At 29.4% G+C, this 20,057-nt stretch overlaps 3 protein-coding genes across 4 annotated transcripts in view; 1 reads left to right on the top strand and 2 right to left on the bottom strand.

The window, feature by feature from the left end:
* Positions 1–20,057, top strand: part of LOC111421299 (neuroglobin-like) — a 119,832-nt gene that overhangs the window by 70,505 nt on the left and 29,270 nt on the right. The window lies entirely within an intron of this gene.
* LOC111421575 (serine protease inhibitor swm-1-like) lies at positions 5,829–6,388 on the bottom strand. Its single transcript, XM_023054744.2, has 2 exons — positions 6,313–6,388; positions 5,829–6,261 (listed from the first exon to the last, which is right to left on the bottom strand). The coding sequence occupies exons 1-2, from the start codon at positions 6,353–6,355 to the stop codon at positions 5,879–5,881; spliced, it is 426 nt and encodes a 141-aa protein (XP_022910512.1). The 5' UTR covers positions 6,356–6,388; the 3' UTR covers positions 5,829–5,878.
* Positions 10,656–11,261, bottom strand: LOC111421576 (von Willebrand factor-like). The gene is made up of 2 exons (XM_023054745.2): positions 11,140–11,261; positions 10,656–11,077 (listed from the first exon to the last, which is right to left on the bottom strand). The coding sequence occupies exons 1-2, from the start codon at positions 11,171–11,173 to the stop codon at positions 10,695–10,697; spliced, it is 417 nt and encodes a 138-aa protein (XP_022910513.2). The 5' UTR covers positions 11,174–11,261; the 3' UTR covers positions 10,656–10,694.

Here is a 20,057-nt window from a genome sequence, read left to right as displayed (position 1 = left end):
GTACCTTCTGGTTTTCCACAATAATCTTGACAGGCAGTTCCACACAATTTATATATTTCATTGGCACCACAAGTAGGGCATTCAGATCTAAGAACGCAATCGTCATTTGCCGCATCTATTGCTCTCTTGGTGTAACCATTAGCTCCATTACAGAAACAATCTGCCACACATTGCATGGTGCAAATTCCACCAGCTGGTTTATTACAGTAATCTGGGCAAGCAGACCCGCAAGAGTTCCACACTGTGTTTGGACCACATGTGTGTGCAATAACAGCGGCAGCTAAAAATTATTGATAAATTTAATTTAGAAAAATATTAAATTAAAAAATTTACCCAAAGCTAAAAATAAAGCAACCAAAGCTAACAATTTATTCATTGTTGGGAATATGTTTATGTCTAAAGTCGAACTGATTTGAATGTGGATTTGGTACGTTTTTATACCAAGTAGTGAGATTTTGTAACAACTTTTTATCACGTTTTTTTTAACATTATTATTGATTGTTTTTGTGTAGTTATTTATTACTATAATAAATTTACTTGCTTTAGACAAGGTTTAAGTTTGAATTTTTCAATGTATTCTTAAATATTAATAGGTAATATATATTTAAATTTTTATTTCTTAGTCAATAATCCGAGATATTAGCACGATACAACCTTGAAAAGAGCAGTGGATGGCCTTCAAATATTGACGGAGAAAATCGAAAGCTGGTTCAAAATCTGAAAAATTCTACCATTCCATAGATTATCTGAAAATTCTCCGAATACTTTGGTACATCCAAAGAATTCTTATAAATATCTTGGGATAAACTTTGGTAGCAAATTAAAATTTGACATACACACGAAAAAGGTTAAAATGAAAGTTAAAGCACGTGCAAAGCAATTTAGATGTCTCACCTACAAGAACAATGAGATAAATTTTAAATGTGCGCATTTATAAAACAATTTGCAAACCCATTCTTGATTATAGAGCTCCCATCTTCCTTAATATCAGTAAAAAGGTGACATCGCATCTAGAAGTAGCAGAAAGATCAGCAATTAGAAAGAAATTCCAAATTGCAGTCCATTACTCAACGAATATCTCTCCTCGCACAAAAACCTTATAAAAATATGTCCTCAAACCCTTCTCCTCTTTTCCAATCCTCAAATTTTGACACTATTTACAAGAAAATCGTGGATTCCTAAAAGATGACTAATCAATGTAACATGGGCGTTTCAGCTTCAAAGTTTAACTTTAAGTTTACATTGTATAATAATATTATTTCATTTTTAATTGTATTGTGATAAGCTGGATCGCTCCCCGAGATATTAATATTTGAATGAAACATATTGAGTTGAATGAAGCAAACGAAACTTTAAACATAAATTTGTCAATATTAACATTAAATTTGCAATTTTCTTAATCTTCGTGAAAAATCCTTTAAAATAAGTCCAAACTCGATGGGGTTATCTCTAAAAATTACCGAGATATGAATATTTTTAATGTTATGTTGCTAACTTCATGTCACCCACTTAAAATTTATTAATTTTGTATCCATGTTGTTGTTTGAGATAAATTCGTCGTGTTTGGATTCATTTTAAAGGATTTTTTATGAAGATTAACAATATCTCAAAATTAAAAGTGATTTTATAAACCGGAAACAGTCAATATCTCGATATATTTTTAAAGTTAAATATGTCGTGCTTGTAGATGTAACTACGTTTTTATGCAAATTTAATTTAATTGAATGAAACAAACGAAACTTGAAACGCTAAATAGATGTTAGCAGCATTCATCTTGAAAAATAGCCGTGATATTAGCTACTTCCGGTTATCAATATTAACATTAAGTTTGCAATATTCTTAATCTTCGTGAAAAATTCTTTAAAATAAGTCCAAACTCGAAGGGGTTATCTCCAAAAATAACCGAGATATGAATATTTTTAATGTTATGTTGCTAACTTCATGTCACCAACTTGAAATTTATTAATTTTGTATCCATCTTGTTGTTTGAGATAAATTCGGCGTGTTTAGATTCATTTTAAAGGATTTGTTATGAAGATTAACAATATCTCAAAATTAAAAGTGATTTTATAAACCGGAAGTAGTCAATAACTCGGTTATTTTTAAAGTTAGATATGTCATGTTTATAGATATAACTACGTTTTTATGTAAATTTAATTTACTTGAATGAAAAAGCGAAACTTTAAACGCTAAATGGATGTTAGCTGCATTAATCTTAAAGAATATCCGAGATATTAGCTACTTCCGGTTATCAATATTAACATTAAATTTGCAATTTTCTTAATGTTCGTAAAAAATCCTTTAAAATAAATCCAAACTCGATGGGGTTATCTCCAAAAATAACAAAGATATGAATATTTTTAATGTTATGTTGCTAACTTCATGTCACCAACTTAAAATTTATTAATTTTGTATCTATGTTGTTTTTTGAGATAAATTCGTCGTGTTTGGATTCATTTTAAAGGATATTTTATGAAGATTAAGAATATTTCAAAATTAAAAGTTATTTTATAAACCGGAAGTAATCAATAACTCGGTTATTTTTAAAGTTAGATATGTCATGTTTGTAGATATAACTACGTTTTATGTAAATGTAATTTACTTGAATGAAAAAGCGAAACTTTAAACGCTAAATAGATGTTAGCAGCATTCATCTTAAAGAATATCCGAGATATTAGCTACTTCCGGTTATCAATATTAACATTAAATTTGCAATTTTCTTAATGTTCGTAAAAAATCCTTTAAAATAAATCCAAACTCGATGGGGTTATCTCCAAAAATAACAAAGATATGAATATTTTTAATGTTATGTTGCTAACTTCATGTCACCAACTTAAAATTTATTAATTTTGTATCTATGTTGTTTTTTGAGATAAATTCGTCGTGTTTGGATTCATTTTAAAGGATATTTTATGAAGATTAAGAATATTTCAAAATTAAAAGTTATTTTATAAACCGGAAGTAATCAATAACTCGGTTATTTTTAAAGTTAGATATGTCATGTTTGTAGATATAACTACGTTTTATGTAAATGTAATTTACTTGAATGAAAAAGCGAAACTTTAAACGCTAAATAGATGTTAGCAGCATTCATCTTGAAAAATATCCGAGATATTAGCTACTTCCGGTTATCAATTTTAACATTAAATATGTAATTTTCTTAATCTTCGTGAAAAATCCTTTAAAATAAGTCCAAACTCGATGGGGTTATCTCTAAAAATTACCGAGATATGAATATTTTTAATGTTATGCTGCTAACTTCACGTTATCAACTTAAAATTTATTAATTTCTTATCCATGTTGTTTTTTGAGATAAATACGTCGTGTTTGGGTTCATTTTAAAGGATTTTTTATGAAGATTAATAATATCTCAAAGTTAAAAGTGATTTTATAAACCGGAAGTAGTCAATACCTCGATATATTTTTAAAGTTAAATGTGTTATGTTTGTAGATATAACTATGTTTTTATGCAAATTTTATTTACTTGAATAAAATAAACGAAACTTTAAACACTAAATGGATGTTAGCATTAGGGTTGAAAAAAAAACATGTATTTTTTTAATTTTATACAAAATACATGTTTTTTTTTGTTTTAAACGTTTTTTTTTTTTAATCATATTTTTTTAAACATAATAGCATAATATTAATTGAAAATGTTTGATCTATTATTCTACTAAATAATAGATACCTTATTTCAAGTCCGACTCTGTACTAAACTGTCGCGATCGGCTGTTACGAACTAGAGAGGACCTATTGGCCTGCAGGAACCACAAACTACCACAGACTATTTATAAATTCGCATTGCAAGTTGTCTATTGCAATAACGTCCACTGTAAGTTATTTTGTGCGTGTGGTGTTCTTTTTTGAAAAATGTCGTCTACGGGAAAGAAGAAAGATGCCATTTGGTCATATTTTGATGTTGTTAAAGATAATAACAAAAAATCAGGGACTGCTAAATGTAAAAAATTTAAGTAATTATGGCTGGACTAGTGCTGCGTATGAAGAAACATTCAAAAATGTGTTCCATCTGCTACCAATGTCAACCATCTATGATTCCGAGTCAGATGAGGATTTAACGCTAGATGAGATATCCAAAACCCAAAAATATTCAAGGGCTGCTTACCCAGATAATAATACAGGTTGAAGATTGGACAACGCTGCAAATGTGACCAAAATGAGAAGGGATTAGTTTGAGGAATTAGACAGCAAAGATATAATAACTTATGGTTGTTCAGCGCATATATTGAACTTACTTGCCCATGATATAGAAGTGCCAGGAATAAAGAGTAATATCAAAAAAAATTGTAAATATTTCAGAAATGTTCATTTTGTTAGCGCAAAATTCCGAGAAACTAGTGGTTCTGCTCTTGTATTGCCTCAGAATGTTCGTTGGAATACTTTATCGGACTGCTTGGAAAGTTACTTGAAAAAGGGATATAATAAAGCTTGGAAATGACACTAATTTAAAGAGAAATACCCAAGACTATTTAAAAAAATTAAAGTATATCGCAGTTGCTTTGGACAAAGTTCAAAGAAACAGTGGCACTATAGGAGAAGCTACAAAGATATGGCTAGAACTTTTGGAAGTATTCGAGACTGAATAAGCAAATGGAGAATTTTCGGTAAGTGATACGAATAAAGTCAAGGAGCGTATGGAAATGGCTTTGACCCCAGCTCATTTTTTGGCAAATTTGTTTGATCGTCGCTTTAGAGGAAATAAACTTAGTCAAGAGCAAATAGAAACTTACATGGAATATGTAGATACCTATCAACCAAAATCATTGCCAATTATTATTAATTACCAGGCAAAGTTACTAATTGGGAATGTAAAACCATTGGCATGGTGGCGTTCTATGAAAAATATAAATACGACAGCATTGGAACTTGCTCAACAGTTTCATACAGTTATTGCATCGTCAGCCAACATAGAAAGACTCTTCTCATCATATAGTTTAGTCCATTCAAAACTACGTAATCGGCTAGACAATGTCAAAGTTGCTAAGTTGGTTTCAATTTTTAAAGAGCTTAATTCCATCAGTGATGACGTGACTCATCAATAAATAATATGTATGTTAAAAAGTTTGTATAATGTATTTGAGAATTTTTCCTAATTTTATTCATTGTAGTATTAATAAAGAAAATATAAAAAACACTTGTTTAATTTAAGTATTTTAAACATGTTTTAAACCTAAGCAAATGATTATTATTGATTAAAACAAAATGTTTAAAACGAAACAACTCTGATTAGCATCATTCATGTTGAAAAATAGCCGGGATATTAGTTACTTCCGGTTATTAATATTAACATTAAATTTGCGATTTTCTTAATCTTCATGAAAAATCCTTTAAAATAAGTCCAAACTCGTTGGGGTTATCTCCAAAATTAACAGACATATGAATATTTTTAATGTTATGTTGCTAACTTCATGTCAATAACTTAAAATTTATTAATTTTGTTTTTTGAGATAAATACGTAGCGTTTGGATTCATTTTAAAGGATTTTTTATGAAGATTAGTAATATCTCAAAATTAACATTAATTTTATAAACCGAAACTTGCTAATAACAAATATTATTACAACAAAAAATGTTTGTATATTACGTTTACTTCTAATTTTGTTTTTTTAACAATTTAAAAAAAATTTTTATTTATTTAAAAATTAATCTTGAAAATCGGGACATTCACTGTAAGGAATATGTTATCTTAAACCCATATAATATATAAATTCAACATAAAGGCAATAAAAATGGTGTTGGAGACGTAATTATTTGTTTATACATAAATAAATTTATATATAAACAAAAAAATAGGGTAAAAAAACAACGAAATTGATGCTTAATTAATTTTTATTTTCCGTTCAAAATAAGATGTTTAACTTTTAAGGGCAACTTGCTTCGAGGATGCAAGGAGAACTGTTATTATTTGTTGTACGTACGTATCCATTTTTACAGAAACATCCTTCAACGCATTGAGTCGTACACGTAGTACCTTCTGGTTTTCCACAATAATCTTGACAGGCAGTTCCACACACTTTATAAATTTCATTGGCTCCACACGTAGGGCATTCAGATGTATGAATACAATCGTCATCTTCCGCATCTATTGCTCTCTTGGTGTAACCATTAGCTTCATCACAGAAACAATCTGCCACGCACTCCGTGGTGCAAGGTTCACCAGGTGGTTTATTACAGTATGGTCGGCAAGCAGGTCCGCAATCGTCCCATACTTGGTTTGGACCACAGTGTGCAATAACAGCGGCAGCTAAAAATTATTGATAAATTTAATTTAGGAAAATATTGAATCAAAAATTACCCAAAGCTAAGAATAAAGCAACCAAAGCTAACGATTTATTCATTGTTAGAAATACGTTGTTCTCTCTAAAAGATAAAACTCGAACTGATTTGAATGTTGATTTGGTTCTTTTTTATACCAAGTAGTGAGATTTTGTAACAAACTTTAATCACGTTTTTTTAACATAATTATTGTATTTTATTGCATAGTTATTTGTTACAAATAATAAATTTAGTTGCTTTAGTCAAGATTTAAGTTTGAATTTTCAATGTAATCTTAAATATTAATACGCAATATATATTCAAATTTTATTTATTTGCCAATAAATCATGTTAATTAAAGCTATAAGTTATGTTCAATAAACCCTAATTATTTCCCAAACTATAAATGTTAGGTATAGGACATATAATAATAATAATAATAATAATAATAAACTGCTTTATTGTTCTCCTAGCATACCAAAAAAAAAAATCATTGCAATAAATCATTGAAGAAAAAACAAAAAAATAAACAGTAAATAAAATTAAATAATTGCCAATAAAAAACATAAAAGATTCATACATGAGAACAATCTTATGGCATGGTTCAACTAATGTTGTTCTTCCACCATACCATAAAGAATTTAAACATTAATAGAATGAGCATTAACTGTAACATACAACAAAAAAAACATTATGCAGATGTAAAGCCATTTTTACAAACGTGAAGGTCACTGCCATCCATGCAAATAATTTAGCACGTGTCTTTTAAAAGTTATTGATGATGCACACACTGTCCACTCAAGAGGAAGTTCATTCATTGTCTTAGCGATCTGATAGGAAAATGACTTTTTGAAAAAAGCTTTATGAAAAATAGGTGGAGATAATCTCCCTTTAAATCTAATATTTACAGTGTGTACATCCCCGCGAAAACTTATTTTGTTATAGAGGTAAGGTGGCTTATAAAGATGGAGGACCCGGTGGTAGAGGCATACAGAGTGCAGCACCCTCCTTCCCTGCATGTTTAACCATTTTAATTCCGGCAACTTATCACTTACATGTTCACTTCGGTGAAGACCAAACAGTAAACGTATACAGGAATTTTGTGTTTTTTGAATTTTTTCTTTTAAGACATAGGACAAAAAAGGAGAGTACAGAACATCTGCATAGTTAAAAAGTGAGAGGACCAGACTTTCACAGAGATATTTCCTTGTTTTATGGTTCAAATAATGTCTGTTCGAGTAGATAACCTTCAAACTCCCATACGCCCTTTGTATGCATTTGTTGATGTGATCATTAAAAGTCAAATTCTCGTCTATTAAGACACCCAAGTTTCGTACTGTTTTATGGAATTGTAACGGTTCATTGTTCACAAATAGATGGAGGGTGTCTGCAACTTGCTGTCTGAGGCTCTTTGGACCGAAAACAATGGCAAGAGACTTACTCTGATTTATATGAAGCCCATGGCGGTCGGAAACATCACATAAAGCTTGCAAATCACTATTTATATCTATACCCGCTTTAACCACCTCAGACGGAGGGAAGGAATAGTACAGCTGGGTGTCGTCTGCGTAAAAGTGCGCCTTACAATGTGAAATGGATTTGATAAAATTTGATGTGTATAATGCATACAAAATAGGCGAAAGAGTCGATCCCTGCGGCACCCCCGATCTCACTTCCAAAAAATCAGAGCAATCAACCCCTACCGATACTGCCTGTTCCCTACCTGTCAGAAAATCATTTAACAACTTTTTTGCATTATATTCAAAACCAATATAACCTAGTATTGCTGAGAGTGTTTCATGATCAACTGTGTCAAATGCCTTGGAATAATCCAGCAAACAGAGTACCGTCATCCTACCCCTATCACTTTCCCGCAGGATATCATCGATAATGTGAATTAGTGCTGTAGTACAACTAAATCCCCTTCTAAAACCGGACTGATTTACGGGTAGAATATTATTATCTTCCACATAACTATTTATTTGTTCAAATAAAATTCGTTCCATAACCTTTGACAACACCGGCAGCACACTTATTGGCCTCAGATCACTTAAAGCAGTTGGTGCGTTCGATTTAGGCAAGGGCTTTATCAACGCTTTTTTCCAGATGGTAGGGAATACACCACTAACAATACAAGTATTAATGAGATTACAAAGGTAAGGTGTAATATGTGAACAACACAAATCAATACATTTAATATTGAGGCAGTCATATCCGGAAGCTTTACTTTTGATAGTGCTGATAGCCTTTTCAATTTCGAACTCATCCACAGTATGAAAACCGAAGGTTAAATCATTTAGTTTATTGCAGTTATAAAAGTTTAATAATTCATGATCAGGACTATGGCTTCTGGGTATTGCATTGACAAAAAAGTTGTTAATAGCGTTTGGGGAACCAAGGTGTTTAGGTATTGAAATAATATTTCTTTTAAACATTCCGGCATTTCTCAATGAATTCCAGCTGTTATTTGTAATTCCCAATTGAAATTCAAAGTATGCCTTACGTTCTAGAATTATTGATTTATTAACCAAATTACGCAACGACTTGTAATAATCCCATTTAGCAGATGTTTTATTTGACTGATAATTTGTAAAGGCTTTATCTCTTAAGCTTTGCATAAATTTTATATTCTGTGTTATCCAAGGTGACGGGGGACCAGTATGTGTACTTACTTTGACAGGTGCATGGAGATCTAAGATATTAGTTATCTGTTCCATTAAAAATTCGGCTTTGACGTTAGACTCTTCTATATCAAAGATATAAGAAAAAGGAACTTGCCGAAGATCATTTAGAAAACTGTCGTAATGAAAGTTTCCGAATGACCTGGCTATATTTTGAAAGCTTGATTTGATATGTGTTGCGCCCTTAAGGTTACAATAAATTATATTGTGATCTGAGATACCATGGGTGGTATACACACCACTTACGTTGACTATATGGGGTTTCGAAATATAAAAAACGTCAATTAATGTAGAAGTCCGGCCCGTCACCCTTGTGGGGTCATTTATAAGCTGTACCAAACCAAAAGAATCACAAACATCTGTTAAAGCCATGGTTGACACGTTGCCCGGTATTAATAAATTAATATTCAAATCACCAGTAAACACAACAGTGTCCACTGTCGGCACCACATTTGCAAACGTATTCTCCAACTCATTTAAGAATGATCTATAGAAAAACTTAGGTGGCCGATAAGCAACGCCTACAGCAAAAGCGGTACCACCCAAGCGAAATGACAACCATAGCTGTTCGATAACATCAGTAGTATCAAGCACTCTATATTTGATGTTACGCCTTATATATACCGCCATATAGGATATAAAAGATGTAAAATGAGACACCGAAGACGACTAAGTAATAAAATATGGGGGGTGCCATTTAAAGAAATGAAGTTATGGTACTTCTAAGTTTCGAAAAGGTAACGTGCCATAGTAAAGTGACCAAACGTTCTAGACAGCCATACTCGGCACCAAAACATACTCCATCATGTTGCTTAAGCATGTTCTGAATCCTAAATTGATACCCAAAAAATCGAGTGTTTTCTGATTTTTTGAACAAATGTATGCTGGAGCAGATTTTTCTAGAAAAATTCGAATAACTCGAGAACGGCTGAATCAAATTGCAAAAAGTAAAGTCATTCATAAACCTTGAAAACAGACAAATCCAAATATGTAAAAATATACAGGATAAAAAAAAATAAAAAGAATCACTAGTTTTGTTAAACCATTGTTAACTGAAGAAAATAAAAAGCGACGAATTGAATTTTGTTTAAATTTTTTATTACCGTCTTATTTCCGTCTATATAACCAAAGCTAAATGAAGCTTTTATATAACTCCCGAAGAAGAACAGCCTTATAGACCTTGTAAGAGTAAAAGATTTATTACAGAGGTAATGTTTATGGCGGGAGTTGCTCGTCCACGTTGGGATTTCCATAGAAAAGCGTATTTTGATGGAAAGTTAGGAATTTGACCATTGGCATCTTCTTCTCCAGCTAAGAGAAACAACAAGAATCGACCAAAGGGAACTTTCGTAACCAAAGCTGTGGAAGTTTTTAACAAAGAAGAAATAAGGAAAATGATTATTCATAATTTAATTCCTGCAATACGGGACAAGTTGGTTCTAAGAAAAACACAATATACATTCAACAAGATAATGCAAAGCCACGTTTGTACAATAATGATTCTTCACTACCACAAAGAAATATCGATGAATTAATTGAAGCAGTGAAAAAATCCTACTGGAGTATAAGCAGAGAAACTTTAAATAACGTATTTATTCCACTGCAAAGTTTTAATTATTCTCATTCATACAGGATTTTTTGTAGATATTATTTATAATAATTTAAATTTCGGAATAATAAAACAATTATTTTGCATTAATCATCCTTTATTTAATACAGAATATCTTAATAACCTTTATTTTTAAACATGGCAATGATGTTCTGGGATACAATGGGTGCTATTTTCATCTGCTAAAATATATCCATCTTTACAGAAACATCCAGAAACGCATACCGCAGGACAAAAAATATCATCCGGTTGACCACAATATTTAGGACACATACTTCCACATTCTCTATAAATTTTATTATGACCGCATGGTGCGGGGCAATTCTCTTCTGTTACACATTCATCTGAATCTACAGCTTTTTTAATAAACCCAGACGCACAATAACAACCAGGTACGCATTCCAACGTACAAACTTCATTGGGATCAACTTCTTTATTGCAATAATCAACGCAATTGGACCCACAATCATCCCATACTTGATTGAGGCCGCATTCTTCACCAAAAACAGCAACACCTAAAGAATTGAAAAATCGTTTAGAAAATATCACTTTCTTAACGTTATTAATTTTAATTTACCACAAACCAAAAATATAGCAAAAATCGGATACATTTTTGTCAAACTTAATCTTGAATGCTGTTTGTAACGTTTTTATACTTCACCATATCCAAGAACAAATTTTTGAATACTAAAAACAACACGTAGATGTCAAATAAAATGTTTAAATTTGTTGAGCGTTTTTAAAATGTAATATTAAGTATAAGTATATATATTAAGTGCTGCTTTCAACTTCATTTCTAATCTTTTACGACCACAATCTTGCTTTCTGCAAACAGTATCTAGTCGATATCTACACTTCTACAATAGGTATCTCCTTTTATGTACAGTTTTTACTCTTCTGCAAACATTAGCTAGTTTTGCAATCTTTTACAAACAATATTTAGATAAAAAGGCTGATGATTTTTTTGCATTAACTAATGTTTATTTCTAATAAATCATATTTTACAATAATTTGAATTAAGTAAAAAATTTCAAATAAGTGACGGAATTAGATTATTAAGTTAACAAGCGGTTTTAGGAATACAAACATTGCTGGTGTCATCTTGAAGAATATAACCTGGCTTGCAGAAACATCCTTCAGTGCAAACTTCAATACAGACTCCGGGAGTGCCACAAACGTCGGGGCAAGCCGATCCACAAATAAGATATTCTTGATTAACGGGACATGTGGGGCATTCTTCTTCTGGTACGCAAAAGTCTGCATCGGCACCTTTGAATTTGTATCCGGGGATACAGAAACAACCACCTATACATTGGGTGATGCAAATTTCGTCTGGATTATTTCTGGTGCAGTAATCTTTGCAGCTAGAACCGCATTCTTGTTCCACTGTATTCGCCCCAGTACATTGTCCAGCAGCAATGGCAGCTAACAACAAAATGATATCGAATAAGATATAAAAAATAATTAACTAAATCTTACCGCCAATTAAAACAAGAAGAACGTTGATAATAACTTTTTCCATCTTTGTGGTTTTCTGGAGGTGTTTCGATCTATTGCAAGGATCAGAATGTTTTTAGTGGTTACTAAAAGGGTTTTTATATGAAATTTTTACGATAAGGAAATAATCTTAATGTGTCAAACAAATACAAGTATCATAAAATGGGTGAACTTTTACCCAGAACAAAATTAGTTTACAACTTATTTGTATTAAAAAAATTCCTCAAGGTGTCTTTAACAATTTTATCTCATTTTTTTTATTTCATTCTCGAAGTTTTATTAGTAGCACTAATTTAGCAGTAAATTTCCATAAATAGATCAAACTAAAATCAAATTATTTGTTAATTAACTTAATCGAGCATTTTCTTTCATATAACAAGATACACCAAAGAAGTATATAAATGAAGAAAAAAAATTTATCATATTAAATATTGATAAAATTTGCTTCAAAATGCATGCTAGATATACCAGAATGTATTAACAAAATCATAACGTCTGGGTCTATAAGAATAAAGAAATGATTTTTACCAGCTTTAATGTTAATTAAGTTTGCTTTAAAATGGTATATATTTCATCTTAATACCTCAATGAGATTCCGAGATATCACATTTTGAAGTTGAACCTTTTTAACACAATCAGATATATTAAGATGTATTAAAAATATCATATCAACTGGCTTTATAAAAATAAAGATATGATTTTTGTCACGTTAAATAGTAATTAAATTTGCTTTAAAATGCTGTATATTTTATCTTAATACCTCAATTAGATGCCGAGATATCACATTTTGAGGTTGAGCGTTTTTTAACATAACTAGACATATCAAGATGTATTAAAAAAATTATAACATCTGGCTTTATAGGAATAGAGAAATGATTTTTATGAGGTTAAATATTACTTAAATTTGCTTTAAAATGATATATATTTCATCTTAATTCCTCAATGAGATTCCGAGATATCACATTTTGAAGTTGAGCCTTTTTTAACACAATCAGATATATTAAGATGTATTAAAAATATCATATCATCTGGCTTTATAAAAATAAAGATATGATTTTTGTCACGTTAAATACTAATTAAATTTGCTTTAAAATGGTGTATATTTCATCTTAATACCTCAATTAGATTCCGAGATATCACATTTTAAAGTTAAGCGTTTTTTAACAGAACTAGATATATCAAGATGTATTAAAAAATCATAACATCTGACGTTATAGGAATAGAGAAATGAGTTTTATCAGGATAAATATTACTTAAATTTGCTTTAAAATGATATATATTTCATCTTAATTCCTCAATGAGATTCCGAGATATCACATTTTGAAGTTGAGCCTTTTTAACACAATCAGATATATTAAGATGTATTAAAAATATCATATCATCTGGATTTATAAAAATAAAGATATGATTTTTGTGACGTTAAATATTAATTAAATTTGCTTTAAAATGGTGTATATTTCATCTTAATACCTCAATTAGATTCCGAGATATCATATTTTGAAATTGAGCGTTTTTTAACATAACTAGATATATCAAGATGTATTAAAAATATCATAACATCCGGCTTTATAGGAATAAAGAGATGATTTTGGTCACGTTAAATATTAATCAAATTTGCTTTAAAATGCTGTATATTTTATCTTAATACTTCAATTAGATTCCGAGATATCACATTTTGAGGTTGAGTGTTTTTTAACATAACTAGGTATATTAAGATGTATTAAAAATATCATAACATCCGGCTTTATAGGAATAAAGAAATGATTTTGGTCACATTAAATACTAATTAAATGTGCTTTAAAGTGGTGTATATTTCATCTTAATATCTCAATTAGAATCGGAGATATCACATTTTGAAATTGACCGTTTTTTAACATAACTAGATACACCAAGATGAATTAAGAAAATCATAACATCCGGCTTTATAGGAATAAAGAAATGATTTTGATCACGTTAAATATTAATTAAAATTGCTTTAAAATGGCATATATTTCATCTCAATACCTCAATTAGATTCCGAGATATCACATTTTGAGGTTGAGCGTTTTTTAACATAACTAGATATATCAAGATGTATTAAAAATATCATAACATCCGGCTTTATAGGAATAAAGAAATGATTTTGGTCACATTAAATACTAATTAAATGTGCTTTAAAGTGGTGTATATTTCATCTTAATATCTCAATTAGAATCGGAGATATCACATTTTGAAATTGACCGCTTTTTAACATAACTAGATACACCAAGATGAATTAAAAAATTCATAACATCCGGCTTTATTGGAATAAAGAAATGATTTTGATCACGTTAAATATTAATTAAAATTGCTTTAAAATGGCATATATTTCATCTCAATACCTCAATTAGATTCCGAGATATCACATTTTGAGGTTGAGCGTTTTTTAACATAACTAGATATATCAAGATGTATTAAAAATATCATAACATCCGGCTTTATAGGAATAAAGAAATGATTTTGGTCACATTAAATACTAATTAAATGTGCTTTAAAGTGGTGTATATTTCATCTTAATATCTCAATTAGAATCGGAGATATCACATTTTGAAATTGACCGTTTTTTAACATAACTAGATACACCAAGATGAATTAAAAAAATCATAACATCCGGCTTTATAGAAATAATGAAATGATTTTTGTCACCATAAATATTAATTAAATTTGCTTTAAAATGGTGTATATTTCATCTTAATACCTCAATTAGATTCCGAGATATCACATTTTGAAGTTGAGCGATTTTTAACACAACTAGATATATCAAAATGTATTAAAAATATCATAATATCTGGCTTTATAGGAATAAAGAAATGATTTTGGTCACATTAAATACTAATTAAATGTGCTTTAAAGTGGTGTATATTTCATCTTAATATCTCAATTAGAATCGGAGATATCACATTTTGAAATTGACCGTTTTTTAACATAACTAGATACACCAAGATGAATTAAAAAAATCATAACATCTGGCTTTATAGGAATAATGAAATGATTTTTGTCACGTTAAATATTAATTAAATTTGCTTTAAAATGGTGTATATTTCATCTTAATACCTCAATTAGATTCCGAGATATCACATTTTGAAGTTGAGCGTTTTTTAATATAACTAGATATATCAAAATGTATTAAAAATATCATAACATCCGGTTTTATAGGAATAAAGAAATGATTTTGGTCACGTTAAATATTAATTAAATTTGCTTTAAAATGGTGTATATTTCATCTTAATATCTCAATTAGAATCGGAGATATCACATTTTAAAATTGATCGTTTTTTAACATAACTAGATATACCAATTCGTGAGAAGGTAATTAAATTTAATATTCTTAGTATTATACTTTTGAAACTGGTTTTATTATTTATTTAATTAAGTCTTACTAGTTTTACCCTACACCTCGCTCCCCTACACCTACCCTTACTACCCTTTATCCCCTTTTTTATAAATTAATTTAAAATCCACATTTTACATCCCAAATTATCCTCACCCTTTTATTTTGTGATTAGTTCAAAAAGTGTTGAACCATATCACAACAAACTAACTTTTATAAATTTTCAAATTACAACAAATTTACTAATTGTTTATATAGGCAAGTTCGGATTACCTTTTTATGTTTACAATAAAATGTTTTTAAAAATTATATAAAAATTTTTAACTACTTCAAGTTGCTTTACTTTTATTTTCAAATTAATTACGTTTCATCGTTTACAAAAATGGTGTTTTCTCTCTTATTTTTCCGTTACGACTTTTGTACTAAAACGTCACAACACCAAAAAACTTGTTCCTGTATTATTTCCCTGCACTCGTTTTATATTTAGATTCAAAACGTTCTTTTTAACGTGTCGATCTGTTGTTTGTCGTAACCTCAAAGTAATTTTATTTAAAATATTTGCAATTACACTTAATACTTTGCAATATGACATCTTAGTTAACTCTTATGACATATATTTATTTGTTGTATTTTTATAAATTTAATTCGACTTTCATATCAAATTTCGAAACCTTTTGCTAAATAATTAAATTGACTGATTGTTAACCTCATTGTAGAGTCTCTGAAGATGGCCATGGGCCGAAACTAGTAAGACTTAATTAAATAAATAGTAAAACCAGTTTTAAAAGTACAATACTAAGAATATTAAATTTAATTACCTTCTCACGAATCAAACATTTGGATTTTAACTATAATTATCTAGGGCCCACTTTTACCATCCTCCTGATAAACTATCTAGAGGATAGTTGCCATGGTTACGGCGGTTTTAAGCGCTCTCATTGGCTAAGAACTGGATTTATCTATCGGATAAATTTATCAGGAGGTGGTAAAAGTGGGCCTAAATATACCAAGATGAATTAAAAAAATCATAACATCTGGCTTTATAAGAATAAAGACATGATTTTTATCACGTTAAATATTAATTAAATTTGCTTTAAAATGGTATATATTTCATCTTAATATCTTAATTAGATTCCGAGATATCACATTTTCAAATTGACTGTTTTTTAACATAACGAGATATACCAAGATGAATTAAAAAAATCAGATCATCTGGTTTTATAGGAATAAAGAAATGATTTTGGCCACGTTAAATATTAATTAAAATTGCTTTAAAATGATGTATATTTCATCTTAATACCTTAATTAGATTCGGAGATATCACATTTTGAGATTGACCGTTTTTTAACATAACGAGATATACTAACATGAATTAAAAAAATCATAACATCTGGTTTTATAGGAATAAAGAAATGATTTTGGTCACGTTAAATATTATTTAAAATTGCTTTAAAATGGTGTTTATTTCATCTTAATATCTTAATTAGATTCTGAGATATCACATTTTGAAATTTCCCATTTTTTAACATAACTAATAGATATACCAAGATGAATTGAATAAATCATAACATCTGGCTTTATAAGAATAAAGACATGATTTTTATCACGTTAAATATTAATTAAATTTGCTTTAAAATGGTATATATTTCATCTTAATATCTTAATTAGATTCCGAGATATCACATTTTCAAATTGACTGTTTTTTAACATAACGAGATATACCAAGATGAATTAAAAAAATCAGATCATCTGGTTTTATAGGAATAAAGAAATGATTTTGGCCACGTTAAATATTAATGAAATTTGCTTTAAAATGGTGTATATTTCATCTTAATACCTCAATGAGATTCCGAGATATCACATTTTGAAGTTGAGCCTTTTTTAACATAGCCAGATGTGCTAAGATGTATTAAAAGTATTATAACATCTGGTTTTATGATAATAAAGAAATGGTTTTTTGTCACGTTAAATATTAATTAAATTTGCTTTAAAATGGTGTATATTTCATCTTAATACCTCAATTGGATTCCGAGATATCACATTTTGAAACACAAATTCCCTGGACATTCCCTGCATAAATTAATTTATGTATAAACAAAAGAAATAAGGTAAAAAAACAACGAAATTGATGCTTAATTAATTTTTATTTTGCGTTCAATATCAGATGTTTAACTCTTAAGGGCAACTTGCTTCAAGGATGCAAGCAGAACTGTTATTATCAATTGTACGTACAAATCCATCTTTACAGAAACATCCTTGCACGCATTGTTCTGTACACGCAGTACCTTCTGGTTTTCCACAATAATCTTGACAGGCAGTTCCACACATTTTATATATTTCATTGGCACCACAAGTAGGGCATTCTGATATAAGAATGCAATCGTCATCTTCCGCATCTATTGCTCTCTTGGTGTAACCATTAGCTTCATCACAGAAACAATCTTCCACGCATTCCGTGGTGCAAGTTTCACCAGATGGTTTATTACAGTATGGTCGGCAAGCAGATCCGCAATCGTCCCAGGCTTGGTTTGGACCACATGTTTGTGTAATAACAGCGGCAGCTACAAATTATTGATAATATTAATTCAGAAAAATATTAAATTAAAAAATTAGATAAAAGTCGGGTCTTTAAGATATCGTTAAGAAGTTTCTCTGTCTCTACCACTTTTTTAATAAAAGTAGATGCACAATAACATTTCATTGGAATCATCTGCTTTATTGCAATAATCAACGCAATCAATGATATCGAATAAGATATAAAAAATAATTAACTAAATCTTACCGCCAAGTAAAACAAGAAGAATAATTTTTTCCATTTTTGTGATTTTCTGGAGGTGTTTCACTCTATTGCAAGGATCAAAAGGTGAATGTTTTTCATGGTTACTAAAAGGGTTTTTATATGAAATTTTTTATACGATAAGGAAATAATCTTAGTGTGTAAAACAAATATCATAAAGTGGGTGAACTTTTACCAAGAACAAAATTACTTTACAACTTGTTTTTTATTAAAAAAATTCCTCAAATATTATTTATAACCATCAAATAGAGAGTGAATTCTCAAGGTGTCTTTAACAATTTTATCTCATTTTTTTATTTCATTCTCGAAGCTTTATTACTAATTTAGTAGTAAATTTCCATAAACAATAATCAAATTAGGGTAAACTGTACAGTGATTGGCCATTTAAGCGCTACTTTGCAATGCTCTATCACTAAATCATTTAAAATTTTTGTTAATAATAAATAAATCATTGAGATAAACAATATGAAAATGTACTAATTTTCAATTTCCAATAGACAGTTATTGGCCTGTACATTTATATAATTGGCCAGTGATTGGCATATGTTAAAATTGCTTTAAATAGCTTTGTTTTATTGGCCATTAGTGTATAAGTGATTGGCATACTTACTCAAAAATTAAAATAGACAAGAAAAGATAATCTTTATTATATTATAATTCGAAGTTCATTCAGAATTTCTATTACGAAGGCAAACGGTGCAGTAAAAGATTTTGTTTGTATCAATATTTTTGTTAAATTTTAATATACACTTATTATGGTATGATCTTCTACATGTATGGTAATAAACACCCTTGATACATGGAGTCATCTTTTTAGTACATGTAAAACATAATTTATTGGTTGCTGGTAAATTATTTGGAAATTCAACTGATTCTTTTTCAGCAAATACTTATCTAACAGCTTTATGTTTGACTTTTGAATGGATGCTTCTGGCTCATTAGTTAAAATCTCATGTGTTTGATTTTCATTTAAAATATTTGTATTATTTTTTAGAACAATGACCTTTTTTTTCTTAATTCCACCTGTATTAATTGAATTTCCTTTTTCTTCTCAGTCTCCGCTTGTTTCCTCAATCTCTCAGTTTTCCGACCGTCTTTCCTGTCTTCTTCTTGTTTTTTCAATCCCAATTTTTCAGACTGAATTTTTTTCCAATGTGTACTCGTTAAAACAAAAAGTAACCTCTCCGTCCGCTTTTTCCCATTTCTTTCTGGAGTCTTAGGCCAGAGTACAAAATTACCTATACTGGAGTTTTCTGTATTTTCCTCTTCATTCATATTTCGTGATGTATTCAAGTCTTCATTATTCTCTTCGGGTATAAAATATAATTGTTCTGAAATGCTTATCAGAGCACCACTTACTTCTATCATCTGATAATTCTCTTCACTCCAAAATTAATGATTCACGTTTTCATTTATATCGGAATGGTTTATGTCATATAGAATCTCGAAAGATTTGGTTGCTTCTACATTCCTTTCCGGTTATCATATCAGCTGGCTTTATAAAAGTATGTATATTTCATCTTAATACCTCAATTAGATTCTGAGATATCACATTTTGAAATTGATCGTTTTTTACCATAACTAAAAATAATACCAAGATGAATTAAGAAAATCATAACAGCTGGCTTTATAGGAATAAAGAAATGATTTAAGTCACGTTAAATATTAATTAAATTTGCTTTAAAATGGTGTATATTTCATCTTAATATTTCAATTAGAATCTGAGATATCACATTTTGAAATTGACCGTTTTTTTAACATAACTAGATATACCAAGATGAATTAAAAAAATCTTAACATTTGCCTTTATAGGAATAAAGAACTCGTTTTTAACAGGTAAAATATTAATTAA

The sequence above is a fragment of the Onthophagus taurus genome, chromosome 11 (genome assembly GCF_036711975.1).
Source record: "Onthophagus taurus isolate NC chromosome 11, IU_Otau_3.0, whole genome shotgun sequence".
Lineage (NCBI taxonomy): Eukaryota > Metazoa > Arthropoda > Insecta > Coleoptera > Scarabaeidae > Onthophagus > Onthophagus taurus.
The sequence above is the reverse complement of the archived record's forward strand: the minus strand, read 5'-3'. Positions and strand labels throughout refer to the sequence as shown.

Coding starts and splice junctions, on each gene's coding strand:
- LOC111421575 (XM_023054744.2), bottom strand. CDS start 6,355: ATGAATAAATCGTTAGCTTTGGTTGCTTTATTCTTAGCTTTGG. Junction 6,262..6,312: donor TGCTTTATTCTTAGCTTTGG/GTAATTTTTGAT, acceptor AATAATTTTTAG/CTGCCGCTGTTATTGCACAC.
- LOC111421576 (XM_023054745.2), bottom strand. CDS start 11,173: ATGTATCCGATTTTTGCTATATTTTTGGTTTGTG. Junction 11,078..11,139: donor TGCTATATTTTTGGTTTGTG/GTAAATTAAAAT, acceptor TCAATTCTTTAG/GTGTTGCTGTTTTTGGTGAA.